Genomic DNA, 16301 nt, shown 5'->3' with positions numbered 1-16301 from the left:
GTGAAGTGACACAAGATCTGCTATTCTGTTGCACAGCACTTCATCCTTCAGCAGATCACCGGGTTCTTAGATACCTATTCAATTGCTCTCCAAATTTTAGAAATTGTAGGGATTTCTTTTTTCTCTACACAAAAACCAGCACCGCAATGTGACTATACTGTAACCTTGTTGGCACTTGTTTATTTTTTGGAAACAGGTATAGACAAACATCAGCGTGAACTTTGAGTAACATCTAAGAACTGTATAAAATGAGTGTGTACATATTGAGATATGTCTATGGCATGCAAATGTAAGGTTTAAAAAGGATTTGGGTTTATGGTTACTAGAATGGAGATGTTATAGCAATCCCTGTACAGCAGCAACAATTACTTCCTCAAATATTAAGGTAAGAAATACTAAAAATCAGAAATATGCAATAATGTTATCCTATCAAAATTACTGTCTTGAAACAAAATTATCATACAGCTTAAGTTCTCTAGTCACCTTTCCCAAGGGAAAAATTATTTATTGCTCTCCATAATGTATCTTCCACTTACCAGATTAATATCTTATTTAACTCCATTGCCACCCATCCTTCTGTTCCCTTACCATCCCTCAAAGCTATTAAAAAAGAAATAGATACACAATCAAAAAGAAAATACACATTCTGAAACATCCTGAAACATAAGGAAAAAACTAATAGTGCTCGGTAGGACCCAGTACACAAGTGGAGCAATTTGCACCACATAGCTTGACATCTCCTAAGAGGCATGGAATTTTTGCAACATTTGAAAATTGCCAACAGTCACTGTCAGGAAGTAGGACTTACCATAATACATAATCACAGAAGTTTCACAAACATTAGAAGGTGACAAAAATATGTCAATATATATAGATGAATTTACTCTTATATAAAGACACGCACACACATTACAAATTAATAGACAGATGGGCAGACAGCTGCCTCATTTCACCAACATGGTTACCATAAAATCCCTGGTAGTTAGACACCTTGAAGATTCAGGATCGCTAGACTGTATTTAATGCTGAATGAAAACACACCTCTGAAAACCTGCAGAGTTAGATACAAATCATTTATTTATCTGCTACTTCTCTCTACTGAATATGTAAGAAACTGAGACAAAATTAGCAATTTGTTCTGCTGGAATCTAGTCCACTCCTTTAAGGCCAACCTCAACATACTTTAAGAAGAGGCAGGTGACAGCAGTGACAAAATCCATGACATCTGCTCCCTTCTCTACACACCCCAACAGTCACCTCCATGCTTTCTGCATGACTCCTGAGATGTCTATCCAGTTGCCAAAGTATCAGAAGAGATCACCACACTCCTAGCTGCCCAGCCCAGCCTCATCTAAACATAAAAGGAATGCCTAAACATTTAGTTGTAAGATAGGCACCCTGTCATACTATAATTCAGATTGGAAAGGACATAAAGAAGTGTCCAGCCCAAAGTCCTGCTCAAAGCAGGGTCAAAACTGAATTCAGATCAGATAGAATGTCTTAGTATGTACCTAGAATTCCAAGCTGAAAAAACATCAGCAGCATCTTATTATTGTTTCTGGATCTGAAATCGTTTAGCTTTAATTTTAGTTAGTAATGGTTGCAATTCTTCAAAAATTAGCATTCAATTGCATGTTCTTCCACAAGTAATTACTTCAAGATTAAACAAGGTTTTAAATCCAAGTAATACCAGAATCCATGCAACATTCTCTCTGTTATACTTCTTTAAATAAAAGGAAAATAAAGACAAAACTAGTAAAGACTAAAGCATGTACTTTGAAAATACATGAAGTGTGTCAGATATATAAAACAGATTTCCCCTTTAAGTATATGCTTTTAAAAGTATTTGTTTAAATGCAAATGACCAAAGACAGCAGACCAAATTTAACATATTATAAAAAGTACCAAACTCTAGGTTAACTTTTATGGTACCAAGAAAAAGATAACATAATACACAGAACTTGAAAGGAAGAACAAAAGGCAGAAAAGAGATTAAAATATTTCTCTGTACATTTTATCAATGATTCCCTGATTGTAACACCCTTTGAAAGCTGTGTTAGGTGGGCTATGTGGCAAAACTCCCAAAAGGTGGAGAGCAACTCACAACTCCAGCTTATTTTTAGCATTAGACAGCCTAAAAAGAGGAGGTTTTAAGACTCCAAAGTCAACTTTGCATTTCAGGATCCCATTCTGCTAATTATTTCAGGATCACAGGTTAAAAACAAGTGACTTGCCAGAAGGACAACTTCCCAAGACTGTATGGAGTTACAACATTATCCATTCTAATGAAGTAGTCATAAAGGTTAATAAGTACATATTAACAGATGAATGACAAGACTTTAGGGCTTTGTCCTCAACACATGTAAACTCTGTATCTCCATCACATACAACCTCATACCTCTACTATTTTCACATCTTCTCAGCTCCTTAACCAATTTCTGCATTAACTTATGCCTAATTAAATCAAAAAGAAATTAATAGTATATGAAGAGTAATCGCAAAAAGAAAACCCCACCACCAGTCCAAGTAACTATTATTTATCAGGCAATCTCCTGTTGTTTATTAAAACAACTATCGCTCAACAATGTGCAATTTATTTTCAATTACATTTAGAAACTCAAAAGTCTGAAAAACTAGATCTGAAAAAAGAACCTTAAAATCTCAAAAACAAACTACCCAAGAATGTCTACTAGAAAAAGAACATAGTGGGTGGAAACAGTGATGTAACAAAAATCTCTCTTTCATGGCACTCCAGGCACTAATTTTGCATTTTAGTATCGCCCCAGTAAAAGAAGTTAAAGAGGAATGTGAAGTTACAGGTTTACAATTAAAATCAAAGCATCTTACTAGAATGATGTCTTACTTTTTCTCAAATAAAATTTTTTAAAAGCCACAAATTCCAAAAAGCAATGCAGTTTCTAATCACCTGCATGATTTAGGACTCCTTATTTGAAAGCATAAACGCATAGGGAAAAGCTAAAAATTAACAGATAACTTTTATTACATCATAAATAATCAAAGATGAAAATCAAGAAAAGTATTAACAAGTTTGGAAACAAAAAGCAGAAAACTTTACCTTGAAAAGCAGCTGCATTACGAGATAATAAAAATTTTAATGTAGCACTTGATGTTTGAAGCACTTGCTGTATATCTTGCTTTGCTGCAATCTGATACCTTTCTTCCATCTTTTTGGTACAGCATGTTGGATTTTTAGAAGTACAAACCTGGAGATCAACACCTAAGGAAAAGGCAGTTATACTGATTAACATAAAACAGAAGTATGCAAAACACAAACATCTAGAAAACAGCTACGGGGATTTTTTTTGGTTTTTTTTTTTTTTTTACGTGGGTATTGACACATAGAAGGAACACCAAAAGCTTTAAAACATTTGGTCTTGTTCAACAGAAGGGGATACAAATTAAAATTCCGTGGGAAGAGTACACTTATTACAGTTAATCAAAGTCATATAATATAATTTCCCTGACAATGTCATCTTGTTCCAGCTGTGAATATTGCTAAACAACGTTGGTAAAATATGTTGAATATGCATTGTACATCACATTATAGGTGGCAGATGGCCCAGTCCTAGAAATACTCAAGATCTGCTTAGATGAGGTTCTGGGCAACCTGATCTAGTTGAAGATGTCCCTGCTCATTGCAGACTAGATGACCTTTAGAAGTCCCTTCCAACACAAATTATTCTGTGATTCTATGATCCTCTAGAATACTGAACTGCTGGAGCAGCTCATGGCTGGCACTCCTGTGCTTCTGTCAGTCTCGGACTAGAAAAAAGTTAACTACTTCCAAGCATTACAAACACACCAGTGGAAAGCCCACTCCTGACAGGTGCATAATGAACATGCTCATATTAACTTCTACATGAAGCAGCCCTAACTTCCAGTATAATCTCCCTGTGTCTTTCTCTAATGTCAAATGTTCCCATGAATCCATGACACCAACTACCTACTTCCCTAATAGTGTGAGAAACTTCTACAAAGGAGTGGTTTCTTTATACTTCAGGCAGGCTGAAATCCCAGAGGGAAAATTCAGTACTTTTATAACTTTACAACTGGAGCATAATAAAGCATAAAATGCATCATTCACCTTCCTTGTTATCATGTGGTATTCAAAATATGTTTCTTTTTTAATACTATATCTAAACAATGCATTCTAATATAAAGAAAAAACATATCATGAAAGAATAAATATGAGAATTTAAATTATATCAATATAAAACTTAACAGTCCAATCCAAATTGTGTTCTCAAATACGTTATTTCACTGACAGATATGACAAGATTTCAGGGAAACAGTGAGAAACTTATTTTCATCTGCATGACCTTTCAACTTCTACACTTTAGTTATTAACAAATAATACACAGGGTAACTGCCCACATGCAGTTCCCTGTGTATACAGGCACAGGCATGAATAATACTTGTCTAATATTAAAATGAAGTAAACTAAAAATGAGGTCTATTACCCAAACTCTTATTAGTATTTTAAGTAATTGTTAGGCACTGCTTAGCTTTCAAACTTTTGCCACTTGTAGAGCAGAAGTATAGATATATAGATATACTTGTAAAGCAGAAGATATAGGCATCACTGCTACAGAAGCTAATTTGAAACTTTAACTTGTCTTTATGGACTTGAGTACAGCTTCAAAAAGACACACTTTCAGCAAAACCCTAAAATAATAATGAATATTTGTATATGGCTTCAGATGACTCTTCAGTATTATTTTATTCCCTTGATTTTATGAAAAGTATTTTTTAAGCAGCACCTTTTGAACACAGATCTCATTCCCAATCCTAAGTGAATTTTATTTTATAGTTTTAAGACTGCTAATCACGTACATATGAAGTACATTTTATTGACCTACTTTTGTTCCAACTCATTAAACACAGCTGCTTTCACTGGCCAGGAAAAAGTAACCAAATACAAAATACAAAGAACCCAACTGACTAAAAATTAAACTGTTGCTCAAAACCCACAAAGTGGTTTTCCATTTGTTTTTTTTAGAGATCTACAGAACAAGGAAGAGCTGACAGATAATATTTCAGAAGACACATAAACCAGAACATGAAACAGGTCCTTCCAATTTCAGTACAAGCAATATTAAAAAAACCCACACAATTATCTTCTGAGTTTTCACATCTAAAAAACTTTCCATCTTCCAAAAGAACTGTTTTATTAATAACCAATTTTGAAATTAGAGGGAGAAAACACTTTCTACTCCAAAAAGGCATACTGGCTCTTTTCAGTACCAAATTCTGATGGCTCTACACTGTGATCCACTCTGAGACAAGATCACAAAACAGCTAGAAGTGAAATACCTTAGCCTGTAATAAAATATATATTGAAGCAAACAATTATGGTATAGGAAAGGTTTTAGAACTTTAGAACTTAGAAAATAATCTAGATGAGTCTAGGAAAGACAGCTTGAGAAGAAAAATGTAATTGTTCTAAGGTGCAAGTTTACCTATCTGCAACTGATTTCAAACTTTTGTTCGTGATCTCACCTGTACAAATCTGTATTTTCAGTGCCCTGAGATAAATAAACGCTGACAGGATGAGGACATTAACTTCCAGGAAGAGCAAACGCCAGATCTGTGGTAAATTTCTGTCAGTTTATTTAGTCTTCCAAGAGATCACATCCAGGGTCTGAAAAATCCCAAAATGGACTTAGGATTGTCATGACAAACAGTCTTTCAAAAGCCAGCACTGAAATGCCATATGGCTTGGAAGCAAGTGTCAAATCAGTGGTTTATTTCAAAATGGATTTGGAACCTGTTTCAGACCTAAGTCCTTCTCATGCTTATCCTTTAATATTCATTAACTTATTTTTGTTACAAGCACCACTCCAGATTTAGCATTACTAGCTATCACTGTGATTGTAAGGTACTTCAGCTTTGCTCAGTAAAAGAGATGGGGATCAGCCTCAAGCACCTGGCCCTGACTGTCGATACTGTTAACTATCATCCCACTTCTGTGGCTCTTTTCAGCAGGCGTCAGTATTTCTCTCACCTGCACCTCAAGAGATGGTGAATTCTATATACTGCTTTCAAAGGGCACTCCAGACAACACTGAAGAACAAGTTTGGCTCCTTCCTTATACACTCCAAGCTCATCTTCCTGCCTACTAAGAAGCATGCCAGCAAGGTGAAGCCTTCAATACACCCAAACTACAGGTCACAGAACAAAACATGCCATCCTGTCCAAAAGCACTCCTGTTTTTGAGACTTCTTGAACTTCAGGGCAGGTGAACTAACAGTGTCTTGGCATCACAAAAGCATCGTACTGGTTCCCAAGAAGACTCAAGAGAAAATCCCATGGAGTGAGGACAGTCCATTCCTTCTACAGGACATCAGCCTTAAGCAATGTAGACATAATCCTGGTCTGTTCCACTCGACATGAAAGTCAGGAGGCAGTCCTCTGTCTTCTATTGAGCCACTCCACCTTTCAGGCCAACCCAGCCAGATCAAGACTACTGAGCACTGATGACTTCCTAAAGAAGCTGAAAGACTGGAGATTGAGATAGGGAAACTGCTATATAGCTGAGCCCACTTTTTTGTTGATTTAATCTCAAAATATTGTTGAATTTTTTTCACAGTGATCATTTTGTGGATCCAGAGGTGAAATGTTCACACACATAAAATTATGCTGCTGGCAACAGTCCTTACAAAACCAGATGTGATATAATGAACATCAGTAACTGATTTGACAGAGCAATTAACTTTCTGTCTCTGACTAAATCACATTCCAGAGCTCTGAATGCCTGTTAAACAAATAGAGTAATGAGAAGCGTCCCTGCCTCCATACAACAAAAGGAAAAAAAATTAATTTGACTTGAGGTAGAACCAAAATCCAAATTACTGGAATGTAAATTATACTAGAAATGCAAATTAAAATTCAGATATGATCTTAGAATTGCATTAAAGTAACCTGCTGGATTTTAAACTGACTTCTATTGTTACTTTAAGGGGAATTAGCAAGAATATTTTAACTTGAATTAACAACAGTACCAGAGACCAACTTTTTCTGAGATTATCTCATCCTTCCAGCATGTTTTTTCTCATTTATTCAATTTCATATTCATAATGGTTCTCTACCAAAAAGCCCTTACAGTAAAATTTATACTAATCACAGTCTTCACTCTCTTTTATGCTTCTTGTTCTCATAACTGCACACATCATCTCCCAGTGTTTGCTAAAAAGAAGCCTAGATTGATCCCTGGAAAAAAAGAAACCAACCCAAAACTAAAAAAGCAAACAAATAGAAACCAACCAAAAACAAACTGCTGAGAAAAAATATCTCCAGCACTCTTTCCCCCCACTTCATTGGGAATTGTTTGATTCTACAGTGACAGTAAATGTAATATTTTTCAATAAGCCACAGAATTCAGCTTTTTGGTGCAAACAGAAGCCTGAAAATTTTTTCACTGACATACCTACCAGAGACTCTCTGTTAGGAAGGCACAAGTGAATGGTTTACCAGCCATCCTATTCTGCTATTGCTAAAATGATATTATAGAATGGTCTGGGTTGGAAGGACCTTACAGAGTATCTAGTTTCAACCCTCCACCATGGGCAGGGACATATTTAATTAGACCAGGTTTTTCAAAGCCCCATCATGCCTGGCCTTGAACAGTTACAGGGATTGGGGATCTGTAACTTCTCTGTTCTAGGTATTCTGAGAGAAAGAAATCAGAAAATAAATATTATTTGCAACGAAGATAACAAGAAGAGCTCAGAGCTCCCATTTAATCTGTCTGAAAAAAAAGATCTGCTGAAATTAGCTAAAAGCTCTAGATTTACTAGCATATAGGGTATAAGAGAGGAAATCTTCAAGAAATCTTAGGTTACAATACCAGAAAGGATATACAATGCCTTGAACATAGGAAATAAAAATATGTTAAAAAGTATTTTGCAGACAACCATTTCTTTCTTTTTTTAATAATCCAAGTCATATTGATCCACAAAAATAAAATAAAAAACTCTAGACCAGTATTTTATTTCATTCTTCATACAGCAAAAAGTGTCTTTTAGGATTTTTAATTACTGAGGTTATTCTGTATAGTCTCACCAAAAATGTACTTCTAGCACAGAACCAGACAGGAAAAAAACAAAGTATTTTTGCATCTAACACTTAAAATCAGCATGAATGCAATTAATGTTCCAATATAGCAAGTGATGGGGCTGAGCATAAGTCTGTACTATAGTTCCCAAATCACATTTACAAAAGACCGAGAACAGTTAGTCAAGTGTCTTGATTGCTAGGGGTAGCAATAAGTATCTTGGGATTGGTAAAAAATACATATATATATATATCTTGATTATTAGTTTCCATTTTCAACACTATTATATCCTGTCCTATGTGGATGGTAACACAAACTCAAATTCGTAGTTTCCATATCCTTCAAGATCACCTTCATGTACATATATATGTCATTTCTGCATAGGATAACAGAAGTATTTTTTTTCTCCCGTAAAGATACATGATCTTTATACAATGGCTCCAAAATTAATTATATAAAATAATGTATAAATTTTTGAGCTAACATATTCAAAATACAGACACATGACAACCTCCAAAACTAGTATTTGTATGATTTACTGATATTAGGCTGCTGATTTTATTCCTACCAAGAAGAGGAAAGAATGGGAATGGTACAGCCTTTTTTTATACCTGCAACAAAAACAAGGCAAAAATAAACCCTATAATTTTATTTACTTCCACTGCATACAAAACCATACATCAACCAGAACTCTTGCTGTTCTTCCGCTGGTGATCATGCTCTACCCCAAAGAGTCAGCTTAAGACATTTACATGAAAGTGTTCTTAAACAAGTTATGTCTAAGGTACCACTAAAATAAAGACATAGAGGCAATGCAGTAGAGGCATTTATGCAGCTTATTCTGAAGACAACACCAACATTTGATAATGGAGTAGCTCCAAGATGCCACAAGCTGCACTAGCTGTCCACTGTGGTTGCCCACAAGGAGCACCTGAGATGCCAAAGATATCCCACCCACTGCACACTGCACTACCAGAAAGATGTAAGTTTCCCAGAGTTTTTGCATCTTTCAGCCCCATTGGGAACAGGATGGAAACCATAAGAAAATAGATGCCCACATTTCAGCACCAAAATTAAAACTTGTAAAGGCAGCTTGGACACCTAGTTTCATAAGTGGACACCTACAAGAAACACATGTGTTGTATGGGTACATGTGTGCATTTAACACACAAACACATTTCTTAGTGTCATCAGAAAAGGTTTTAAAATATTTTTACATCTTGCCTCAAAAGAAGGCTTAATATAGAAGATCAGTAGCAAAACCTGACATTTTTCTTGACATTATGCTTTGAGCCTACTAATACCTTTAATCACACCTAAACCTTCTAGAATACTCATTTAATCCCCTTTTTCTTGTCATTGCACTTCTGGATAGATTTTACTGTTTGCAATTATTTGTTTCATGATATCTGAAATTAATGCTATTCAGAACAAGAACTCTGGCAGCCCACAGCAATGTAATTCCTTCAAAGAGTGAAAGGCTGCTAACCATACAGCTGTACCACACCTCCTGCTGCCCACTGTTTGCAAGGGCAGCAGCAGAGAAAGGAATTCTTTTATATATTCTTAAAATTCAAACACAGCTTTTCCTATGAGCGGGAAATGCAGAAAAGTCAAAATCAAAAGAAGAAAGTGAGTGGTGGTATAAAAATATTATAGGAGAAAGGAGGAAATTGGAGGAGCAGAGCAGTAGAAACATATGTAAGTACTATAGTTCTTTTCTCTTGAGTCAACATATTTCCTCCCTATCCCTAGTACACAAATGAATGGTATAGTAATCAAAAATAATAACAGAGAAAGCACAAAATTTACACTAGGCTACAGAATGGGAAGAACATAGATAAAATGATACCATAACATTCATACCGAGATTATTCACACAAATAATCAGCACATAAAAACTAAATCACCGACAGGGCTGTAACTCAGATTTCACTTTCCAAACACCTTCATGTGCGCAGTACTTGTCTCATCAGGCTTTCCATCTAAAGTGTTTATTTTCTTTTTATCAGAGACAATTATAAAATCTTTAGGTTAGGACAATACAAGAGGACAGCCATGCATGTTGATAAATGTACTGGTCATAAATATAGTACTCCAATTTGTAAACTATACACTGCAATATTGACTTTGTTAAGCATTATCTGCCACATTTAAAGCTAGATTTATTAAAAGCTCTATTTTGGAGGGATTCCTTTAAAATAAACCTAGTATGCCTTATTGCAACTTGCAGAGTTAATAAAATCACACAAATTATCTTAAAAAAACAGTGAGGTTAGTTATTGATATTTTAAAGTGAAGGGACCTTAACTCAGCTTTTGTTGCATTTTCTGTCTAAAAAGCACTGACTCACATTTACTAGTTAACTTGTCATCCAAACATGAACACACTTTACAGATGAGTAAAAAAAAAGTTGTTTTCTCATCCTATATTGCTGATTACTAAAATACTTGCATTTTAATCTTCTGAGTTCAACTGAAGTTCTCACAAACCTGGAACCAAAACCTCAAACCTAAAAACCTACACCTTACTATATATGTGCTATGCAACGTCCTTCAGCATCTACTTAAAAAAAAAAAAAATAATAATTGCTGATACAAATGCTAGATATACTCGAATTGCCATGAAGACTCTACTTTCCCGGGAATTGTATTCCATTACATTCCAGTGACAGGTAGATATCCAGTAGGGAAAATGTGCAGCCCGACCACTTGCAGCGGTGTAAGTCGTTCTCGTTTCACAGCAGTGACTCCAGCAGCCCCAGCCGCAGGTCGGTGGCTGTCCCCAGCCCGCAGGGTTCGCGCTGCCACCGACGTACCTGTGCCAGCCCACGGCCGGCTGGAAGCAGGATGACCCCAGCGGGAGCCGCGCTCCGTTCTGCGCGGTACGGAGTGGAAGTGGGTGGGCACAAGGGCGTTTTAGGCAGGTATCGAGGTGCTCCAGTGCCCACAGCCCGAGAAGAGCTTTTTCTGTCTTCAGTAAGGGGCCAGCCGCGATGTCGCTACAAAGCGGGGGACCCGATGTGCCCGTGGGGCCCAGCCCCGCCACGAGCATCACCCACCCATCGCCGCCGGCGGCACTGAATTCAAACCCGGCGGCCCCGCCGCTCCCGGTGCCTCCTGGCCCGCCAGCTCTGCCTTACCTGCCCGCGGGAACTCCGGGACGCCGCCGAGCGGGCCGAGCCGCCGCAGCTGGAAAACTTTCCGGACCGCCTCGCAGCTCGGCGGCGGCTCCGCGCCCTCCGAGGCGGCGGCCAGGAGCAGGGCGGCGAGGGTCAGGACGCCGAGGCGGAAGCTCTTCCCCCCCATTGCCCGCGACCGCCGCCAGCTGCCGCAGGGACGCGGCCGAGGCGCCCCGAGCCGCCGCCGCGGGGGGAGGCACCGCCCGCCGCCCCCGCCGGGCGCCTCCCCCGGCTCGGCCCGGCCCGGCCCGGCCCGGCCCAGGAGCGGCCCCCACGCCCAGGGCGGCAGCGGGCGGGCGCTGCCCAGCGCCCGTGTCGGGGCTGGGGACGAGAGGAAACACCCCCGCCCCACCACGTATACCGGGGTGCTGGGAGTGCAGCCTGCCGAGGGGAAACCCACAGGCAAAGGAAGTGCTGGCATAGTAGGGAAACAATTTTGACCCAAAAACACGGAAAAGAAAAATGTATAGCGCTTCGGGGAACTGCTAGCAACAGGCTTAACACTGTCAGTAAGGTACGCCGTTCACTTTGGCTTGAAATGCCAGACTTTTGTTTTTCTGACAAAAGTTTCCAAGAATTCGGCAGTCTTCAGAGCATCTTCAAAAGTTTCAGCTTCCTGAGGCAAACTAACACGGGACCATTTTACAAACTCCTGTCCTGTCTACAAAGTGAAGTCCGATGGAAGCTCTTAGAGCAGCCAAGGAAGCAGGTGGGAAGCATCAGGTTATCTTTAGAACAGCTTTCTTGATGTTAAAATCAAGAATTTTCTCCATGCACAAATTTTAATTGTCACCCCTGACAGCCAGAATTTTTTCTTAGTGTTCTTCGAAGCTGCAAGTGGTCATTCAGCACTGTAAAACATAAGGCTTTCAATTTAAAAGAAATCTTTAATCTGTGTAGGCAATTTCAACACAAGACAGTAAAAACCAGTTCTAAGTGTGGATTATTCCACACTTTCATTTGAATATAGTTAACAAACTGAAACATAAATTATTAAAATTTGCACTAGAGATCAACCACTACTGAGCAAAGCAATAAAACAATGTCATTATCCAGTCTACTGAATGACAGGACATAAGAAGGGGAGAGGACTAGTATTTCTGAATCATCCATACTCCTGGGCTTGGCAACTTCCTTCTGTCAGCAAGCTCCAACGTAGATTATATGAAATGTCCTTTACCAGAATTTGTTGTACTTTTCTTATACATTGATGTATAAAGAGTGTACACAGAGGACAGATTACAATCTTCTTAATAAAGCACACTACAGCAAAAGACATTTTAGGCACCCATGGAAAAAAGGGGGGGAGGGAGGGAAGAAAACAGTGGGTCCTACTGCAAAAAAAAAAAATTTGTTTAGATTAAAGTAAATAAATGAAAAAATAAATTGCAATGTCTTGTATGGAAGCTGGTAGTAGGCAGTGAACCCCTTTTCATTCAGTAAAATAGTCTTTTTTAAAATATTGAAAAATACCACTGGGGAAAACAACCTGAACATGGGAGCCAGAGAACATAGGATCTTATTCAGCAACTTGAAGATGGTAGAGCAAATTCTGAAAATGGTGAAATGCCATCCTCAACACCTAATACAGGATGTGCGGCACTCACAGCAAACTTACGAAAATAAAGTATTAGTATTCAGGGGAAAATTCTTGCAAGTTAAGAAAGAACATATAAGTATTCCTACTTACAGATTTCTCCTTTACCCCACAACCACATGGAAGTTTGCCTACAGCAACAGATGATGTTGGGAAATCTCTAGAACCCCTTTGCTTCAAATGGAACCAGTACTTTCTCATATCCTCCACTAATAGCAATTCAGTGAAACCTCTATCCTCCAACTCTACAGTTTAAGGGAAGAGGGAAGATTTTGGTAAGAAATTGAATGTACATGTTTTAACTAGATCTTACCACATAAGAAAGATTCTAGTTTAGTCCAAAAGATGAAGTGGGTTTTTGTTTGTTGGGGGATTTGGAGAGTTGGTTTTTCAATTTTTATTTTTTGTTAATAACTTTAGCACAGGAAGTGGGAAGGAAGTAATTATTTTTTGCTCCATTAGAAGACTGAATTTAATTTCAGGTTTTATGCTTCAAAGCTTCCCTGATTTTAGTCTTAAAATGTGTATTCTAGCTAACAAGTTTCAAGAATTAATTATTCTGGGATATACTAGACTGAATTTCTATTTGGTAGTGCTGTTTAGCTAGTGATGAGCAGGCTCCTGTCTCTTGCCATGGGGCTCACTTTTGTGACTGCATTTTGAATCTAGTGCTTTTTAGTGGGCATATTTTGCTTTTGCTGCTAGCTGTAGTGATGTACTGCTTATCACCTTACTGTATTGTGCCTGGGAATGCTTTGATAACAGCCATGCAGATGTGCCTCCAAGGGATGGCAGGTCGCCAGTGTGGCTGCTGTTCCTGTCCTGCTGTACTGGACAGGCTGGAACTTCAGTCTGAACTTGAGTTGAAAGGTCTGTGACATGTGAATGGAAAAGAGATCCACCTGCAGTCCATGGAGAACCCCATGCCAGAGCAGGTGGATGCCTGAAGGAGGATGTGACGCTGTGAGATGCCTGTGATGGAACAGGTTTGCAGAAAAATGGAACTCCTCTCATTTTAATATGAGAATATATATATATATATATATATAAAGTTTATGAGAGAACATTAGCATTGGCTACACTTGTATCTTCTTGGCCAAAGCCTGAACATACACACCTGATGGCTCCTCATGGATATCTAGCTGTTAGCACAAGATGAGTAAAGAATATCCTTTCTACAAATTCTCCCTTTGCATCTTTTCCTTAATCACAAACAATACCACTCTATTACCTGAAACACTGGTGCAATGCCAGAGGAGGATCTTCAATTTATCCCTCTAAATCACATGAAGCTAAAATGAAGCTTTCTATTATTTTTGGAACACAGCTAAGTTTGCTCCTCATCTACACAAATGACATTCTCCTTTGGACTGTCATCTTGTAACGACTGAAAACACTCTATATGGCTGTGCCACTTTTCCTGTTTTCATCTCTTCAGAGAGCTGCTACAAAAATAACCCTTTCCAAACTGTTGCTTAGACCACATTCACTTTTCTCATATTTCTTATTGTGTCAAACACAAGTTGCTTGGCTTCGATTGCATATCCTTCTAAGTGGTCCCCTCTCAGGATACAAAGGGGAGTTTCTACTTCCCAAGGACTACAGCACCTGTCTCCATCTTCAAGTTCTGAAATTATCATATACTTTCATGCTATTTTGTCTCATGTATCTGAACGTAGTACAAACATCTATTAAGCTGCCTCATAGTAAAAAGATTTGAAGAGTTATTTAGTGATTTAGAAGAGTGATTTTAGTTTTGACTATTATTTTATACATACCACAGTGTTGCATCCTGGGTTTGGGTTCAAATTATGGGTTTTTTCTTTGTTAGTTTTCCAGTTCTCTGTACCCTCCTGCATCCCCCGGATTTTCCCCTAGTGCGGTTTCCGTGCCCATCTCCCCGTTCTCACAGTCCCACTCGCCCCAAAGTCTCATGTCCGCCCCTGCCGTGTTCCCATTGGTCGCTGTAGTACACCTCATCACCGCGATGTCTGTATCCATTGGGCGGGAAGGCTCCCTGTCCACCCTGTCCCACCCCTATTTCATCCCACTCCTCGGCATGCTTAAGGCCATTTGCGTCCGTGTGAAGCTGGGATCGGCTGCAGCTTTTCCACCGCAGCTCTCGCAGCCAATAAAACATCCAGCTGCCACGCGGACGGATTTGGACGAATTTCCCTGCCTCTTTGTTTCTTCCCTCGCGCCGACGGCGAAGCGTGGCCAACAGCCCACCCCAGAGCGCGGCAGCAAAAGCGCCCAGAGTCTGCGGCGAGCCCCGGGCCCAACGAAAAGCTGAGACGCCCAAGCCGGGCGTTCGAGAGCTGACCGGGGCCGAGAAAAGTAACGCGCAGCCGCGCCACAGGAAAGAAATCAATCTTTATTGATTAAGAAGACAGACTAGTGTCTGTGTTGTCTGCTATGTTCATATCATCTCCCAGCGTCAAATTCTATTTCTGATCTAATATATGTGCTCTGCAAGTTCTTGGTTTTGATAACATCCTTTTGATTTTTATATAGCTTTGAACAGAGTAGGGATCCTAGGACTGAAATAGAACTGCTTGAAGTTACAGCAACAGCATGGAGATGAACAACAACAAAACAACAACCACACAACAAATCGCCAACATTTTCTTCAGATATACAGAGCTATTATAATGATTCTATAGATAATAAGAAAAAAAAAACAAGGCCCCCAAACAGTTCTCTTCTTTTAGGTTAGGATAATAAAGCTAGTAAAGTAGGATTCAAAGCTACACAGCATTTTTGTTTATAACAATGCCACACTTACCAACTATACCATAAACGTAGTGAGGCCTGTAAAACTTTACACACAACTCTGAAGTTTAATTCATCTAATAGTTCATTAAAAGTAGAGCTGAAAGAGTTGATGCTAGTCTTGCAAAAGTTTGGATTTTGAGATAAATTCTCAAAAATGTTGGTTGGAATATTTTGGTATTTTTTAAAGAAGGTAAAAAATATGAATTTTAACTGAAAATCTTTTTGAACTCTTAATGAGAAAACTGTACTATTGTTTCATGCTTGTAACGACAAAGAGTTGTCAGCTGAGAACTCAGGTAGGGACACATGAGAAAGAGAAGACTGGGGAAACAGATGCAGACCACAGAGGAGCACATCACAGTCACAGTAAAATTTGGAAGGGACCTTTAAATGTCCTCTAGTCCAATTCTCCTGTGACGAGCAGGGACATCTTCAACAATGACAGACCACCAGCATTGCTCCTCCCGCCCCCAAGCACGCAGCAGATGCTATTCTTCCATTATCTTCAGCTGAGGCTTCCCCCGTGCATTACGGTCCCAGCATCCCTTCTGTCCCAGCTCCCGGCCTCTCCGTAACTCCCTACAAGCTCTTCATCTTCCCGGTGAAATCAGCCCGCCGCCGTCACCCAGGAAAAGTCTGGCAGGCAGACCCGAGGAAGTGCTGTGCCTGCCTGC

The 16301-nt window shown here is 39.0% G+C and overlaps 1 protein-coding gene across 8 annotated transcripts in view; it reads right to left on the bottom strand.

Annotated features, from left to right (window-relative positions):
• Window positions 1-11473, bottom strand: part of GPC5 (glypican 5) — a 577648-nt gene extending 566175 nt beyond the window's left edge. For 7 of the 8 annotated variants that reach the window (XM_068182437.1, XM_068182440.1, XM_068182438.1 and 4 more), the window contains exons 1-2: window positions 11217-11473; window positions 3077-3238 (exon numbers count right to left, since the gene is read on the bottom strand). In XM_068182437.1, the coding sequence (XP_068038538.1) occupies window positions 3077-3238; window positions 11217-11382 (328 nt within the window). In that variant the 5' untranslated portion in view covers window positions 11383-11473. The remainder of the gene's footprint in view (window positions 1-3076; window positions 3239-11216) is intronic. The other variant, XM_068182442.1, reaches the window with a different exon arrangement.
• Window positions 11474-16301: the final 4828 nt, after the last annotated feature.

This window comes from Anomalospiza imberbis, chromosome 2 (genome assembly GCF_031753505.1).
Source record: "Anomalospiza imberbis isolate Cuckoo-Finch-1a 21T00152 chromosome 2, ASM3175350v1, whole genome shotgun sequence".
NCBI lineage: Eukaryota > Metazoa > Chordata > Aves > Passeriformes > Viduidae > Anomalospiza > Anomalospiza imberbis.
The sequence above is the reverse complement of the archived record's forward strand: the minus strand, read 5'-3'. Positions and strand labels throughout refer to the sequence as shown.